The sequence below is a fragment of the Daucus carota genome, chromosome 7 (genome assembly GCF_001625215.2).
Source record: "Daucus carota subsp. sativus chromosome 7, DH1 v3.0, whole genome shotgun sequence".
NCBI lineage: Eukaryota > Viridiplantae > Streptophyta > Magnoliopsida > Apiales > Apiaceae > Daucus > Daucus carota.
In genome coordinates this window covers 36,002,118-36,015,239 of record NC_030387.2, presented here as the reverse complement: position 1 = coordinate 36,015,239, position 13,122 = coordinate 36,002,118, and the positions used below count along the sequence as shown (strand labels likewise).

The window sequence follows — 13,122 nt, the reverse complement described above, 5'->3', positions numbered from 1 at the left end:
TCGCATGATCTGGTCAAGCGTGCGTGAATCATGTACAAATACAATATGTGATTGACTCTCAACTGCTTAGTATACTCACATACGTGTTACTTATACCTAGCTTTAATATAAAATTTTATGTTATTTTACTAAAATCAGTAGGAATAGTGAACGAATTATGTAAGAAGAAAATAGAGCATTCTTCAAAATGATAAAAAGATAATGCTCTTAAAGATTGTAAGAAGCCATTTTCCATGCTGTTACGATCAAGGTCTTTAAACATACCAGAGAATCTCAACAATGTCAAGTCATTTGACCCAACAGAGTTTGTGTTAGATTGGAATAGATTCGATGCGGTAATCGGACAAGAGCCGGCTCCGGAAAAAGGAAAAGAAAAGAGCATCTCCAATGAGCTTCTCATGAGATTTTGGACATGCAGTTTTGATTATAGTAGTAAGGTTAAAAGAGCATCTCCAATGAGCTTCTCAAACAAACTATTAACTCTAATATTTAGGAGGGTATAAAAAATTAGAGTTCCAATGAACTTCTAATAGCTTTATAAAAATTTAAGAGTTTCCTCTCTCTCTTTTCTTTTAAAAAATATATATATAGGTTCTCCTAACTTATTTTCTTTAAATAAAATAATCACGTCCTTCTATTTCTATCCATTTCTCTCTAATTCTCTCCAACTTTTCTCTCAAATAATAATTAAATATGAGCAAGGAGCAAGTATAAAGAGCATGGTTGGAGTTATCACGATATCCAATGTATTAACTTATTAGAGCATCTCCAACGGTGTTGGTTATAATCGTTGGCTAAATGGTACCTGTAAGACATTATGTTAAATTTGTTGAACCTGTAAGACATTTTAGTATTGGCTATATTGGTTGACTATAATTTGAAAATAGTATGTTATTAATATTTTAGATTGTTAAATCAGAATATATCAGTTCAATATGGTAATAAATGATGTGTAATTTTCCTACAGATTTCTTACAGACCTGTAAAGGTTCGACAAATTTAGTCATCCACAGGAGGTTGGCTAAAATTATAGACAACAGCTAGTTATAGTTGGAGCATCAGTTTTTCGAGTTGTTGGTTAATTTTTTCTTTTTAGTATGCCAACTTATATTTTAGCTAAAGGTTTTCAATGTGGGAAATGCTCTTGAAAACCACATATAGTAAAGAATAATGTATTGTTGGAGATGCTCTAAGAGAATAGTGCTCGGCTAAAATTATATATAAGAGAATAATATGGTTGGAGTGATATTTTCATGAGATTATCAATATTTTTTATTTTTAATATGTCAACTTGTTTTTTAAATTAGAATTTTTCATGAGACTCCTAATAAAAACTTCATAACATATTTTTTAAATTTTTTTCCTAACAAATTAAAATTATTTTATATAACTATATCTTATAAAAATCTCAAAATTCTTATTTTCAAAAAAAAAAAAAAAATCTCAAAATTCTTATAATTTTCGAAATTAAAATTATAACACAGACTGTAATCACGGATCACCCGAAACAAACACCTAGGCACATATCACCGGTCAATCCCTGTCCCAGCCGCAAACGATGAAGAAACCAACTTCTTCTCACCCCATTTTATGATTTTACGTCCAAGACTCTCCCTTCATTTTTATGCTTGGGTGACTCACCTTTCCAAATCTCGCCAGCACTCAATCCATAGTGGAAGAAAAAGTAAAAGAACGGGTCTTTCTCCTCCCAACTAAATGTCCATAAATCACTTACATCTCATCATTTTTAATCTCTCTTTTATTACTAAACTATTACACAAGTACATAGCCCCATCTCCCCAACTCTCATCGATATCTCCAACCTTATAAATTACAAGAAAACTACAGCCGTCCGTTACTAAACACTCAACAACAACACTTCTCATCTCTTAGATCCATACATATGAATTACTTCGATAGCTATCTTGTAATCATGGGGCTTTTGTTGTGAGCCTCTCTTTTATTTTGATTTTTTGATTTTTGGGTTGTGATTTTTTAACACCGAACAAGTGTATGGGGCAGTCGTCTTCAACTCAGTCCGCTGCGTCGTCGTCTTCGCTTCGGTTGTCTCCGCCTCTTTTTCATCGCTCTTGTTCCATTTCTACCCCTATGAAAGTGGATAATTCCGATTCTGACCTTATTTCGGAGCTTCCTGACGAGTGTATTGCGCTGGTTTTTCAGTCTCTGAGCTCCGGCGACCGGAAAAGATGCTCGCTTGTTTGTCAAAGGTGGTTGAGAGTGGAGGGGCAGAGTCGTCATCGGCTGTCGTTGAACGCGCAGGCGGAGTTGATTAGTTTTGTGCCGGCGTTGTTTTTGCGGTTCGATTCGGTGACGAAGCTGGCGTTGCGGTGTGATCGGAGATCTAAGAGTGTGAATGATGAGGCGTTGACTTTGATTTCGATGAGGTGCCCCAATTTGACCAGGCTGAAGCTTAGGGGGTGTCGAGAGTTGACCGATGTGGGGATGACGAATTTCGCTATGCACACCAAGTGTTTGAAGAAATTCTCGTGTGGATCTTGTATGTTTGGGGCCAAAGGGATGAATGCGGTGCTTAATCATTGTTCGTTTCTCGAGGAATTGTCGGTTAAGAGGCTGAGGGGGATTAATGATGGGGGTGGTGCGGAGCCAATTGGGCCTGGTGTGGCTGCGGGTTCGCTGAAATCGATTTGTTTGAAGGAGCTTTATAATGGGCAGTTTTTCGGTCCGTTGATCGTGGGATCGAAGAATTTGAAGTCGTTGAAGTTGTTGAGGTGTTTGGGGGATTGGGATAGTTTGTTGGAAATGGTTGCCAATAAGAAGAATAATTTGGCTGAGGTTCATTTGGAGAGGTTGCAAGTGAGTGATATTGGGCTTTCTGCATTGTCAAATTGTCCGGAATTGGAGATTTTGCATATTGTTAAGACGCCGGATTGTACGAATGTTGGGGTGGTTTCTGTGGCGGAGAATTGTAAGTTGATGAGGAAGCTTCATATTGACGGGTGGAGGACGAATAGGATTGGTGATGAAGGGTTGCTTGCTATTGCTAAGCATAGTGCTAGGCTTCAGGAGTTGGTTCTTATAGGCGTTAATCCTAGTTCTGCTAGTTTGGAGGCTATTGCTTCTAATTGTCAGAAATTGGAAAGGTTAGCACTTTGTGGTAGTGAGACTATAGCTGATGCTGAAATTTCGTGTATCGCTGCGAAATGTGCTGCCTTAAAGAAGCTGTGTATTAAGGGGTGTCCTGTGTCGGATACGGGGATTGAGGCTTTTGCTTGGGGTTGCCCCAATTTAGTGAAAATTAAGGTCAAGAAGTGTAGAGATGTGACTAGTGAGGTTGCAGATTGGCTGAGGGTGAGGAGGGGATCTTTGATGGTTAATTTGGATGTTTGTGAAGTTGAAGCTGAAGCGGTTGATGCAAGTGCTAGTGATAGTGGGGTACAAGAGGAGGTAGTGGATTATCAGCCGATGCTCAGCGAAGAAATTGTTGCTGGTGTTAATAATACTAGCGCTCCATCGAGTAGCAACACAAGGGCATCTTCATCCAAGCCAAGATTTGGCCTTTTTGGAGGTAGGAGTTTTGTGGCTTGTGCTTTAAGGAGATGGTCTAATCGTCATAGTAGCTCCAACAGTAGCCCGTGAGTGATAAACAGGAGTTGCAATGTAATACTCTTGTTCTTTTATAATTTCATCTGTTTTTTCGTTTTGGATAGTATGTTTTCAATGTTTTTTTCTTAATCAATGATAAGTTATGTTTGAACTTCTGTTCCTGTTTCTTGAGTTGCTTATTAATGTTACTTGCTCAGGGTACTTGGATAATTTGGATCATGGTGCTGAGCAGAAATTAGTTTTATTTTGCGCCTTTATCTGATTTATATCGGTAGTTGTCTATCCTCTCACTATGTCTCTTTCCAAAAAGGATGTTTAGAATTATTCTTGTCCAAATAACAGCTGGTATGTAATGTTAATTTCAAGTTCGGATGTTAGATATTCTGGACTTGTTATTGTGCTTGAAGCTTGATATCATCTGATTCAATTGGTCAATGAAGATTATGTATGTAATTATTTCACCTGTAAGCCTGATAAGGTTGATAGTGTCTCAGCATTTCACTAGTGAACCTACTTGGATTGCTTACTGCTTTTCTTTGAATTGGATACCCGATACAAGGCCTATTTAATGTTGCCCACGACATAGTCTGAGTATTTTGAGAAGCTTAACACTAATAAGCTGACTGTATTGTATAATTTTGTTTAATTATATATCTCTGCAGTCTGCACTGGTTTCATAGTCAGTTGCATCGTGAACTCTTGTTTTTAGGTATATTCGGCTTTAATGGATTTGCTCTTGCAGGTATACAAATGATGATAAATGAACTATATTGGGGCATCTTTGTTATCCTAATTGTAGGATACATAAATAGATGATGCTGTAATGATATGCAAGTCGGTATATTAATGTTTTAGATCTCTACATCGTATCTGGGAGCTCCATGTCATGTCAATTGTACATGTTCCTTGACAGCCATACTGCTGTGTAGATTACTCTGGCATGAGAAGCATATATCAAGTTACCCTAAAATGAAGTTGCTTCTAGTATGAATATGTTTGTGTGTGTGCGCGTGGTTGGGCTGGCGGTGGTGTAGGAAGATGTGGTTTTCCTTCCTTCAGGTTGACATGGGGATGGTATACTTAATATAAATTTTGAAGGTCCTCTTCTGGTCCATATGCACTATTGTGTTCTGTTTTAAGGAGCAAGAGTGTCTCGCACCTACCTTTTAGGTGTTGGCTCCATATCGTTGTTTGCATGTGGTAAGGTTTTGGTATCGACATATGACCCTAAGCCCAAGTTTTGTTACTTGTAGGTAATGATATGGGCTGGAAAATAAAGTATAACATGTATTGGTGTTTTTTGTGTGAATTATAATTTTTATGTTACACAGGGAACAAATAGCTATTTTTCTTTTTAAGTTGTACTTTGTTTTTTCTCTTTGTTTGGGTCGGCTTTTTTTGTTTTGTTGTTTTTTGTAACATCCCATTTGGGGGTTGGAATGGTGTATTTGTAAGGTGCTTGCTCGATTAAGACAGCTGCTTTTTTCGTCAAAAAAAAAAAAAAAGACAGCTGCTTTTGTGTTGAAATGACTAGTAACATGCTGCAAGGAGACATTGTGGTCATTTTTGCAAGGTATTTTTTACCAGCAGATTGTCTTTTATTGTCTACCTTTGACGCTGATATAGTGTACAACTATGTGTTCGACAAGGTTTGAAATGTCAACTGCGTTTATTCTTTTGGAATCTAATTATGCAGTCACGAAATGATTTATTCTTTTTTCTTTCTATTTTACCTACTTGTCTTTGAGGTTGTTGGAGGACCTCAATTCCAGCCTTTAGGTAAAGGTTTCCACGAGTCAATTGACCTCACAGTAGATGTTGTGCAATGTGTCCCAATAGGAATGAGTTTGATCTCTTATGATAGTGGTTCTCTTTGATCTGCCAGATAGTGGTTCCCCTAAAGAGTCTACTCCTGAACGCCTTATTGTTTCTGATGGCTCCCCAGTTTTGTGTTTCTGGGAAGATGCCTCTTCGAGACTTGGCCAAAAAAATAAAAAGGGATGCCTATGCTAAGCTGGTTAGATGTGTGTGATGGGGGTTTTAGTAACTGCTGTGCAGTGGAATGGAAGGAGCTGAATTAACCTTTTTGTATACCCAAAAATTTTAGTCATTTACCCGGAAACTGTAAAGATCAGAAATGGAATAATTTAAATGGCTAAATGGTTTGCAAGATGGGGTTCATTATAAGCTGTACTAAATCTTCAATATATCCTTGCCGGCTATATTTATTCCGGGCGGCCATACATCTAAACTTGGATTAGTGGACAAATACATAACTACACTAGTCACATTCTTTACACTTGTGTATAGGGGAGATATCTGTTCACTGGTCTCGTCTTGCCTTGAATAATTCAAAGACTAATTTTAGCTTAAAGAATTCTTAAGTATGAATGGTAGACTCCGTGTTATCAGATTAAATGTCCAATGTAGATTAATGTTGAAATTGACATTAGCAGCAAGACATGGTGGAGATGGACTTGTAAGATTACAACGTTAGGACTTTATTTGTTTCCTGCATTCTATTGTTTTTTGGATAAATTTTTTTAGAATTCGTCATGCTAATGCAGAGCATTGCTGTTCACACAGACACACATTGTTTCTTATAAATACTCAGATACTAGAGCGATCCCTCAGATAACATTTTGATAGAAGTATCCATTGTCTCAGACATACAAATCGGCATTTCATTCTTCAACTCCTTGACTTACTAATGGTTCAAACGAGTATTTGAAAGTCTTTAATAGTTGAAAGTATTAGACTTCAAGACCCGTATGCAAGCTTTTCTCTTATTCTGACTTCTGTTTTTGCTTATTGCATCTTGCTCACATTTTATCTTTTCCTGGAAGACTGTTAGTTACTTGTATCTGGACATTTTACAGGCAAATAGTGTGTATGCTAAACATTCATTTGACAAAAAGCCATCATAACTTGCATCACGTTAATGCTACTTTCCCAGTTTTCCATGCTATTGAACGAACCTTGGGGCGTCTTGGTGCTAGGCACCCACGAATGATTCATGTATTTTTGTAATAGCAATAACAAGGAGATATTCGACTCACTTCAGGTCTTTCTCCCCATCCCTGGCAGTTCTATTAGGTACACCAGTGTTTCCTTGAAAATTATGAATTACTATACAAATTTAATACTCACACTCAAAAGTATAGGCAAAAAAAAAAAAAAAAAGGTCGTGACCTACACATAAATACTCAGTCTCACACCATGCGAGTCATCTATTACTCACATAAAGGCTCGAGGTCACACAAGTCACCAATAATCCCACTTCTACTTCAATCGTTGATATCTTAAAACCAAGAGTAGAGCTTTAATCATTCACCTCTGAATAGCTTAAAGCAAACTGATCAATACTTTCATTTCTGGTTGAAGTTCTTTTATGGATTTGCACTAAGTACCAGCAAAAAAGACTTATCATGATTTTGTGCGCGCGCATACAGCTTTATCTGGGAAAAGTGAATCCATCTGCGCAGTATTCACAACTGCCGAGTGGTGAATAGAAACTACCTGGAAAGAACTGGTTGTCTAGACAGTATTCACGACTGCATAGTGGTAAATAGAAACCACCTGGATTTGAGGCAAAGAGACAATAATCACGCTATGTTGATTGAGCACCACAGTTTTACTACACGCCTGCCACAACTCTCAAGTCTCAACCATCAATTTTAATTAATGCATGTGTCCTGTTTCTCAGGTAATCTAAAGAATAAACGGACCTTTCATTTCTATTGAGTATAATGTTTTTTTAACGAAAAATGGACCTCCGGATCAATGTAACCTACAACAAAGGAAACAATTGGACCTGGCTTGACATTTATATCCCTTGTACATGACCAGACTGAAAAATTAACCCCAACGTATTGAACAATATTCACCAAAAACAATATAGGCTGTGGTAACGTATAAAAACCAAATTGCAGGATCTTCCAAAACCTCCTATGAGATGTCTTCTATTTACTTGGCCTCGGGAAGGGCAAACTTCTGAATTTGTCGAGGTGGTGGCTACTCACATTTCCAAATGCACACAACATACAATTCTTAGAAAACACATGGTGATAAGAATTATTCTACTCCTTGACGGTGCTGCTTACAGAAATATGTCTATCCACACTTCGTGCTTCATGTACACTTCTTGATTCATGTTTTCTCTTCCTAGAACTGTGCTTTGATCTGGGTGCTCGTGTTTTTGGTGCACGCTTCTCAGTGCTCTCTTGAATGTTGGTTAATTTCTCATTATTAAGCAACTCTGGAGGGGCATCAGGCCATGGTGTACGTTTTGCTGGGACAGTGATTTCCAATGGGGGGTCAATAATCCACCTAAATGACAGAAAAAGATTGATACTCAGATAGAATGCATTCACAAGTGGCAGCCAAATAATTAAACGCAATTTTTAAGTTGGATACCACCTATATAACTTTTTTCCATATATTTTTGCACCATAAGTATTAGCGAAAGTAATTTGGAAGGAGAAAAAAAGAAATAGAGGAGCTATGCAAATTAACCGATGTTAGACCATAAAGGTGCGAAAACAAACAACACGGTGATTATAAAAAAAGTCCAATTGCTAAAAGTCCTCTTGTCAAATGGCAACCAGACTATTGTAGTCAGGAAGGCAACTTGTGATTTGCATCAAAAGAAAGAAAGTTTTTTAAGAAAGAAGATACAGACTTGAAAACTATTTCATTGTCCAAAGGGAATGTGGATATCTATTATTTCTCCATGGTTACCGGCTACCATTCGATCATGGGAATGCTATCTATATCCATATCATCCGCAAATCTGCAGTCAAAACTAGCTACCCCTTTACAATAGAAGGCTCTTCTTAACCATCATTCTTTTCTAATCCTAGACAATCTTGGTAAAATCTTAGGTCACAAGTATGATACTGGACTACTAAAAATCTAGCTAGCGATGCAACGGAGAGTTGATCTGCTAAAAGTAGTATTAACAAGGCCACACAATTTTTAGAAGCACAAGGTTGAGGCCTGATACATATCATGGCAGAAAGCTTTTTAGGGGTAAAATATTAAATTACATGTTGCTTTTGTAGTAAAGTGTAACAATTATGTTGACATAAGTTAATTATCATGGCATAAATATCCTTTAGTTTGTATAAAATATATCTATAAGATGGGTTTACTAACTTTTGTAATTAAATTGACTATAATTAGACTATGTGGATGAGCATGCACGTACAACTTGACCTCCCAAATAAATTTTAAAATTTTAAACATGAACCAAGTAGAATCAGATATGCTAGTTATTTGTGGAGACTAAATAATATACCATGGTATCATATCGCATTGTACAAAATCTCTCAAACAGACAACAGAAAATATACTGTAAAATGGTTGCTTCTTGTAGCGTGAACTAGCTAGATATATGAGTTGATGAGGTAGTTGATAGAATATCTAGAGCCTACATGGGGTTAGAACTGCAAGTTAGAGTTTTACTAATTAGACCATTATGTTAAAAATTTGAGCAATATGTTAGATTATATACTTGGGTCAGTTACATCAAATGAGGTGTTATATTCTCGAATGATGTATTACATTTTATTTAATGAGTTTACCCTACACTGGTTAATGAATCCATTATATAATTGATTAAATAAATCAGGGTTAACGATCAAAATAGATGCTTATTTACGGAACATAAATATTAGTAAATAGTCAATTAGTAGAGTTACCCATATTTGCACTCAGTTATTTTAGTTGAACTCCTATGGAAAGTAGGAGCTTACAAATCAAAACACTCAATATTGTTCAGGCTAATTATTTTTTAATGTACCATGTGAATATATTAAAATTTTAAAATAGTAACTTCTGAATAATATTAATATATATGGTCTCGCTAGTGTGATTTGTTTTGTTTAATCTCACTAAATAATATGTTGAATCCATACATCACTTCTACCCAAGGTTGATGTATTTCTTTTAAAATAATATTCCACGTATTCAGGATTTTGTGGACCCTCATATGAATGAACCAAATGTGTGGTTAATGTAACCACAGAGAGCTGAAGACTCGTTATTTTGTAGTGACTTTTGTTTTAGTTTAATCTTATGTAACGTTATTATAATACTACGCTCGACTTTTTGAGGGTTAGTTGTGTTTGCAGTAGCGTGCTGACTCGAGTTTTGGGTTTACTTGATTTTGGCGTTACATAAAGACTTTTGTCAAGAGAAGTTGAAAAAGAAATTTAAAAAAAATTTGACGCTACAGAATCTTAAAAAAATCCCTAATCGAATGGCTCATCTGAGCATCTCCAAGGGTGGATCCTATTGTTCCCCAAAATATAATAAAATAATGACTACCTTAAATATAGGGAACTAAAAAGTTGTTTCACTCTATGGTATTCCCTACAATTGTTCCCTATAATTTAAAAAATAAGGCAAGGAGTGGAAGGGTTGGAGTAGATATATGTTGAATCATAGGGAAGCAAAGATGATTTGGCATTATAGGGAAGCAAACTTGGTTACTCAAATGTAGGGAACCATTTTCTCCCACCTAAATTTTTTAGGTAAGGAGTGTTGGAGTTGGTTTTTTTTTTTTGCATGCTTACCTATAAATGTATATGCGGCAAAATTATAAGCAAGGAGAGATGATGGTTGTAGATGCTGCTCACAAGTCCTTGCCAATAATCTTGCCACGTGGACAAAAAATAGGGATTTAACTCCAAACTAAAACAACTCCAACCATGACTCTCCTTGCCAAAAAAATTTAGGTGAGAGAAAATGGTTACCTATATTTAGGGATGGAAAAGCAAATCCCTAGAATGACAACACATCATTGTTTCCCTGTTTACAACATACATCTACTCCAACCCTCTCACCCCTTACCCATATTACCTAAAATATTTATTATATGTTATTTTTTTAAATTATAGGTAACGAATATCGGTAACACCATTGGAGCAAAACAACTTTTCGATTCCCTATATTTAGGTAATCATTACTTTATTATATTTTAGTACTGGCATGGCCTTTAGGGCCTCCTTGCCTCCCATTATGCCAAGCAAGACAGCAGATACACAATACTGTACCATGAGCAGTAAACATTTTCTGAATTTAGAGGCTGCAAATGAATCGCTAATTTTGTGCTGCTGTGATTTCCATGGTATAAGTTATGAACTCAATGTAAGTATTTCAGTAGGCGCAGCAAGTGAATCGCTATTTATGAATACTTGTATTTTAGGACAGCTAACAGCTCCGAGTCATCCATATGAGGAGTATTCTTTTTAGCCTGTATCTAAAATTATGGCTAGTCTTCATAACTAATTCCAATTGTGGGAGATGCTTTCAATTGTGTTAGCAAACCTAGTGACAAATTGTATAATATGCTCTGATAACCTAGCTGTACTTTTAAAAGGCTATATACGCCACTTGATATCAGGCCTCATGCCAGAAGACACATGATAAACACTCTCAGTACAGACTCGAATATACTTGAAACGAAATAATTGTCAGGATCAATTTTCAAAAGGAGACGTAAGACAACAAAAGTGAGTGTAAAGGACTAACCCGGGTGGAAATTTGCTGTCAGCACGAGCTTCCACACGAAGCCACCACATCATAACTTTCCGGCCACAATTGCCAAGAGGCTCCACTACCGAAGAATCTTTCAATATAGACAGCGGACTCTCAACATCAGCTTCACTGGTAACAATATTGTGGAAATCCTTAGCCCAATCCGGCTTATCCTCTGCTTCTTCCCATAGCAACCTGGAATTCAGTACAAACCCAGCCCATTCCATCTTCCTAGGAAGCACAACTGCCTTATCACCAATATACTTAGCACTCTTCGTGGCATATGGCAGTGAATCAAAAGTATGCCAACCAGCTAAGTGTTCCGAACTATTACATGCTGGACCCTGAATTGGCAAACTTGATTTGTTACCACCCACTGTCTTCTGAACTATATCAAGTTCTTCATCAGAATTACTCCCATGAGCCAGAATACCAATAGATATAGCTCCGATCCCCTTCACTGTTTGGATCTCATCAAAAAGCTCCATACTATGCATATTACTATCATCCGCAAACATCACAATTCCATCCAATTTCTCATCTCTAACAACCCTACACCACCACAAAATCATCTTACACATTAAAAAAAAGTACATAGACTTCAACAATGATCATTGATTGCAATTATAAACCTAAATTAAATTATATATACCTCAATCCACGAAGCCGCATCCTAGCTTCCATCTGATGACGATCCTCCCACGAAAGCTTCATCTTCTCATCAAATCCAATGTGCACAGTCTTCCTCCCCGACTTTGCAATCAACGAAGCTGTCTCATTACTAATTCCGCCAGCTTCAACAACAATCCACGTCAGATCATACGGAACATTCATAAGCGAGTGCATCAATCCAGTAAGATGCAAAGCCTGAAACGTCCTAACATAAGTCGGCGTAATCACAATCAAAGACCTAGGGTTTTTAACACCGTACTGAGCTCTCTGCTCCATCTGAACTCTCTCAATCATCTTATGAGCCTTAACCACCTCATCAGGATTCGGATGCGGCCACGGCCGTATCAAAATCCCGTGGCGTCCAACAACAACGCCACTAGCCTTCACCGTCGTCGTATTCACCGCAGATTCATAATTCACTACCGGTTTCGAAAACGGAAGCGCTCTACCACCAGCCGTAACTATACTAGCAGCTCTACGAAACGGCGTCGTAGTATATATAGTTGTAGTAGTAGTAGTAGTCGTGAATAACAGGAAGAATATAAGACGAGAGAATCTGAAGCCGAGAACTAAGCTAATTAAGCAGCATAAAACGTGAAATGCTAACCAGAAAAGCGCAGCCGGAGATTTGCCGGAGACGTCGCCGGAATCTAACGGCGATCGGAAGCTGTTGCTCCGGCGGTTGAGGTTGCTTAGCTGCAACGCCGAGAGCTTCATTCTGTGTGTTTCAGCTTCAGATCTAAATGCAGTTGCTTGTTTTAACGCGTAATTTTAAATTTAAAAAAGAATAAGAGTTTGCTTCAAGCTTAAGAAGGAATGGAGAATAGATGTGCGTTGCTTAAATTAATAGCTTTGTGTTGTTTTTACGGTATTATAAAATGTGTGTAATTTAGAATAAAGGTACAGCTACTGTTTCTTGTTGGTGCAGAGGATGGTGATGATTGTGAAAGACCACCATTTTGTGCACGACGATGCTTCTGTTCCGTGGATATTGGGTATATCGACCCGACCCGAGCAGTGTCAACGTTTGGACATACTCAGAGTTAGGCGGCGAAGAGGATACGGTCTTTTCTTTTTTCCTGTTTATTATTGCCTCATATTTTATTTTATTTTATTTTACAAGTGCCTCGTTTATTTTTTTCTCGTACACCTACCGGCTACCGCTTACTTTTTTCCTTCTATTTTTAATTATGAATCAGATTCGATGAGAATATTCAAACAAGTTTTAAAATTAATTATAATAGCATATTAACTTTAATTATTTTCATCGAAGCCTATATTTATATACGCTTATCTTTTCTATTTCCTTTTCCCCTCTTTCAG

General features: G+C 37.1%; 2 protein-coding genes across 3 annotated transcripts; one reads left to right on the top strand and one right to left on the bottom strand.

The window, feature by feature from the left end:
* The first annotated feature begins 1,542 nt into the window (after window positions 1-1,542).
* On the top strand, window positions 1,543-5,069 carry LOC108196523 (F-box protein SKIP2). Of its 2 annotated transcripts, none has more exons than XM_017363843.2 (2): window positions 1,543-3,639; window positions 4,328-5,069. In XM_017363843.2, exon 1 carries the CDS (start codon window positions 2,014-2,016, stop codon window positions 3,616-3,618), a length of 1,605 nt encoding a protein of 534 aa, XP_017219332.1. In that variant the 5' UTR covers window positions 1,543-2,013; the 3' UTR covers window positions 3,619-3,639; window positions 4,328-5,069. The 2 variants fall into 2 exon arrangements, with proteins under 2 accessions (XP_017219332.1, XP_017219334.1); XM_017363845.2 differs by lacking the exon at window positions 4,328-5,069 and adding an exon at window positions 3,783-4,046.
* Window positions 5,070-7,297: 2,228 nt separating this feature from the next.
* On the bottom strand, window positions 7,298-12,879 carry LOC108196257 (probable beta-1,4-xylosyltransferase IRX14H). The gene is made up of 3 exons (XM_017363458.2): window positions 11,780-12,879; window positions 11,122-11,679; window positions 7,298-7,914 (listed from the first exon to the last, which is right to left on the bottom strand). Exons 1-3 carry the CDS (start codon window positions 12,514-12,516, stop codon window positions 7,665-7,667), a joined length of 1,545 nt encoding a protein of 514 aa, XP_017218947.1. The 5' UTR covers window positions 12,517-12,879; the 3' UTR covers window positions 7,298-7,664.
* Window positions 12,880-13,122: the final 243 nt, after the last annotated feature.

Excerpts from the sequence above, each read along its gene's own strand:
- LOC108196523 (XM_017363843.2), top strand. The coding sequence starts at position 2,014 with ATGGGGCAGTCGTCTTCAACTCAGTCCGCTGCGTCGTCGTCTTCGCTT.
- LOC108196257 (XM_017363458.2), bottom strand. The coding sequence starts at position 12,516 with ATGAAGCTCTCGGCGTTGCAGCTAAGCAACCTCAACCGCCGGAGCAAC. Across the intron at positions 11,680-11,779 it reads ATGCGGCTTCGTGGATTGAG|GGTTGTTAGAGATGAGAAAT; the intron begins GTATATATAATT and ends GTGGTGGTGTAG. Across the intron at positions 7,915-11,121 it reads GACAGCAAATTTCCACCCGG|GTGGATTATTGACCCCCCAT; the intron begins GTTAGTCCTTTA and ends TCTGTCATTTAG.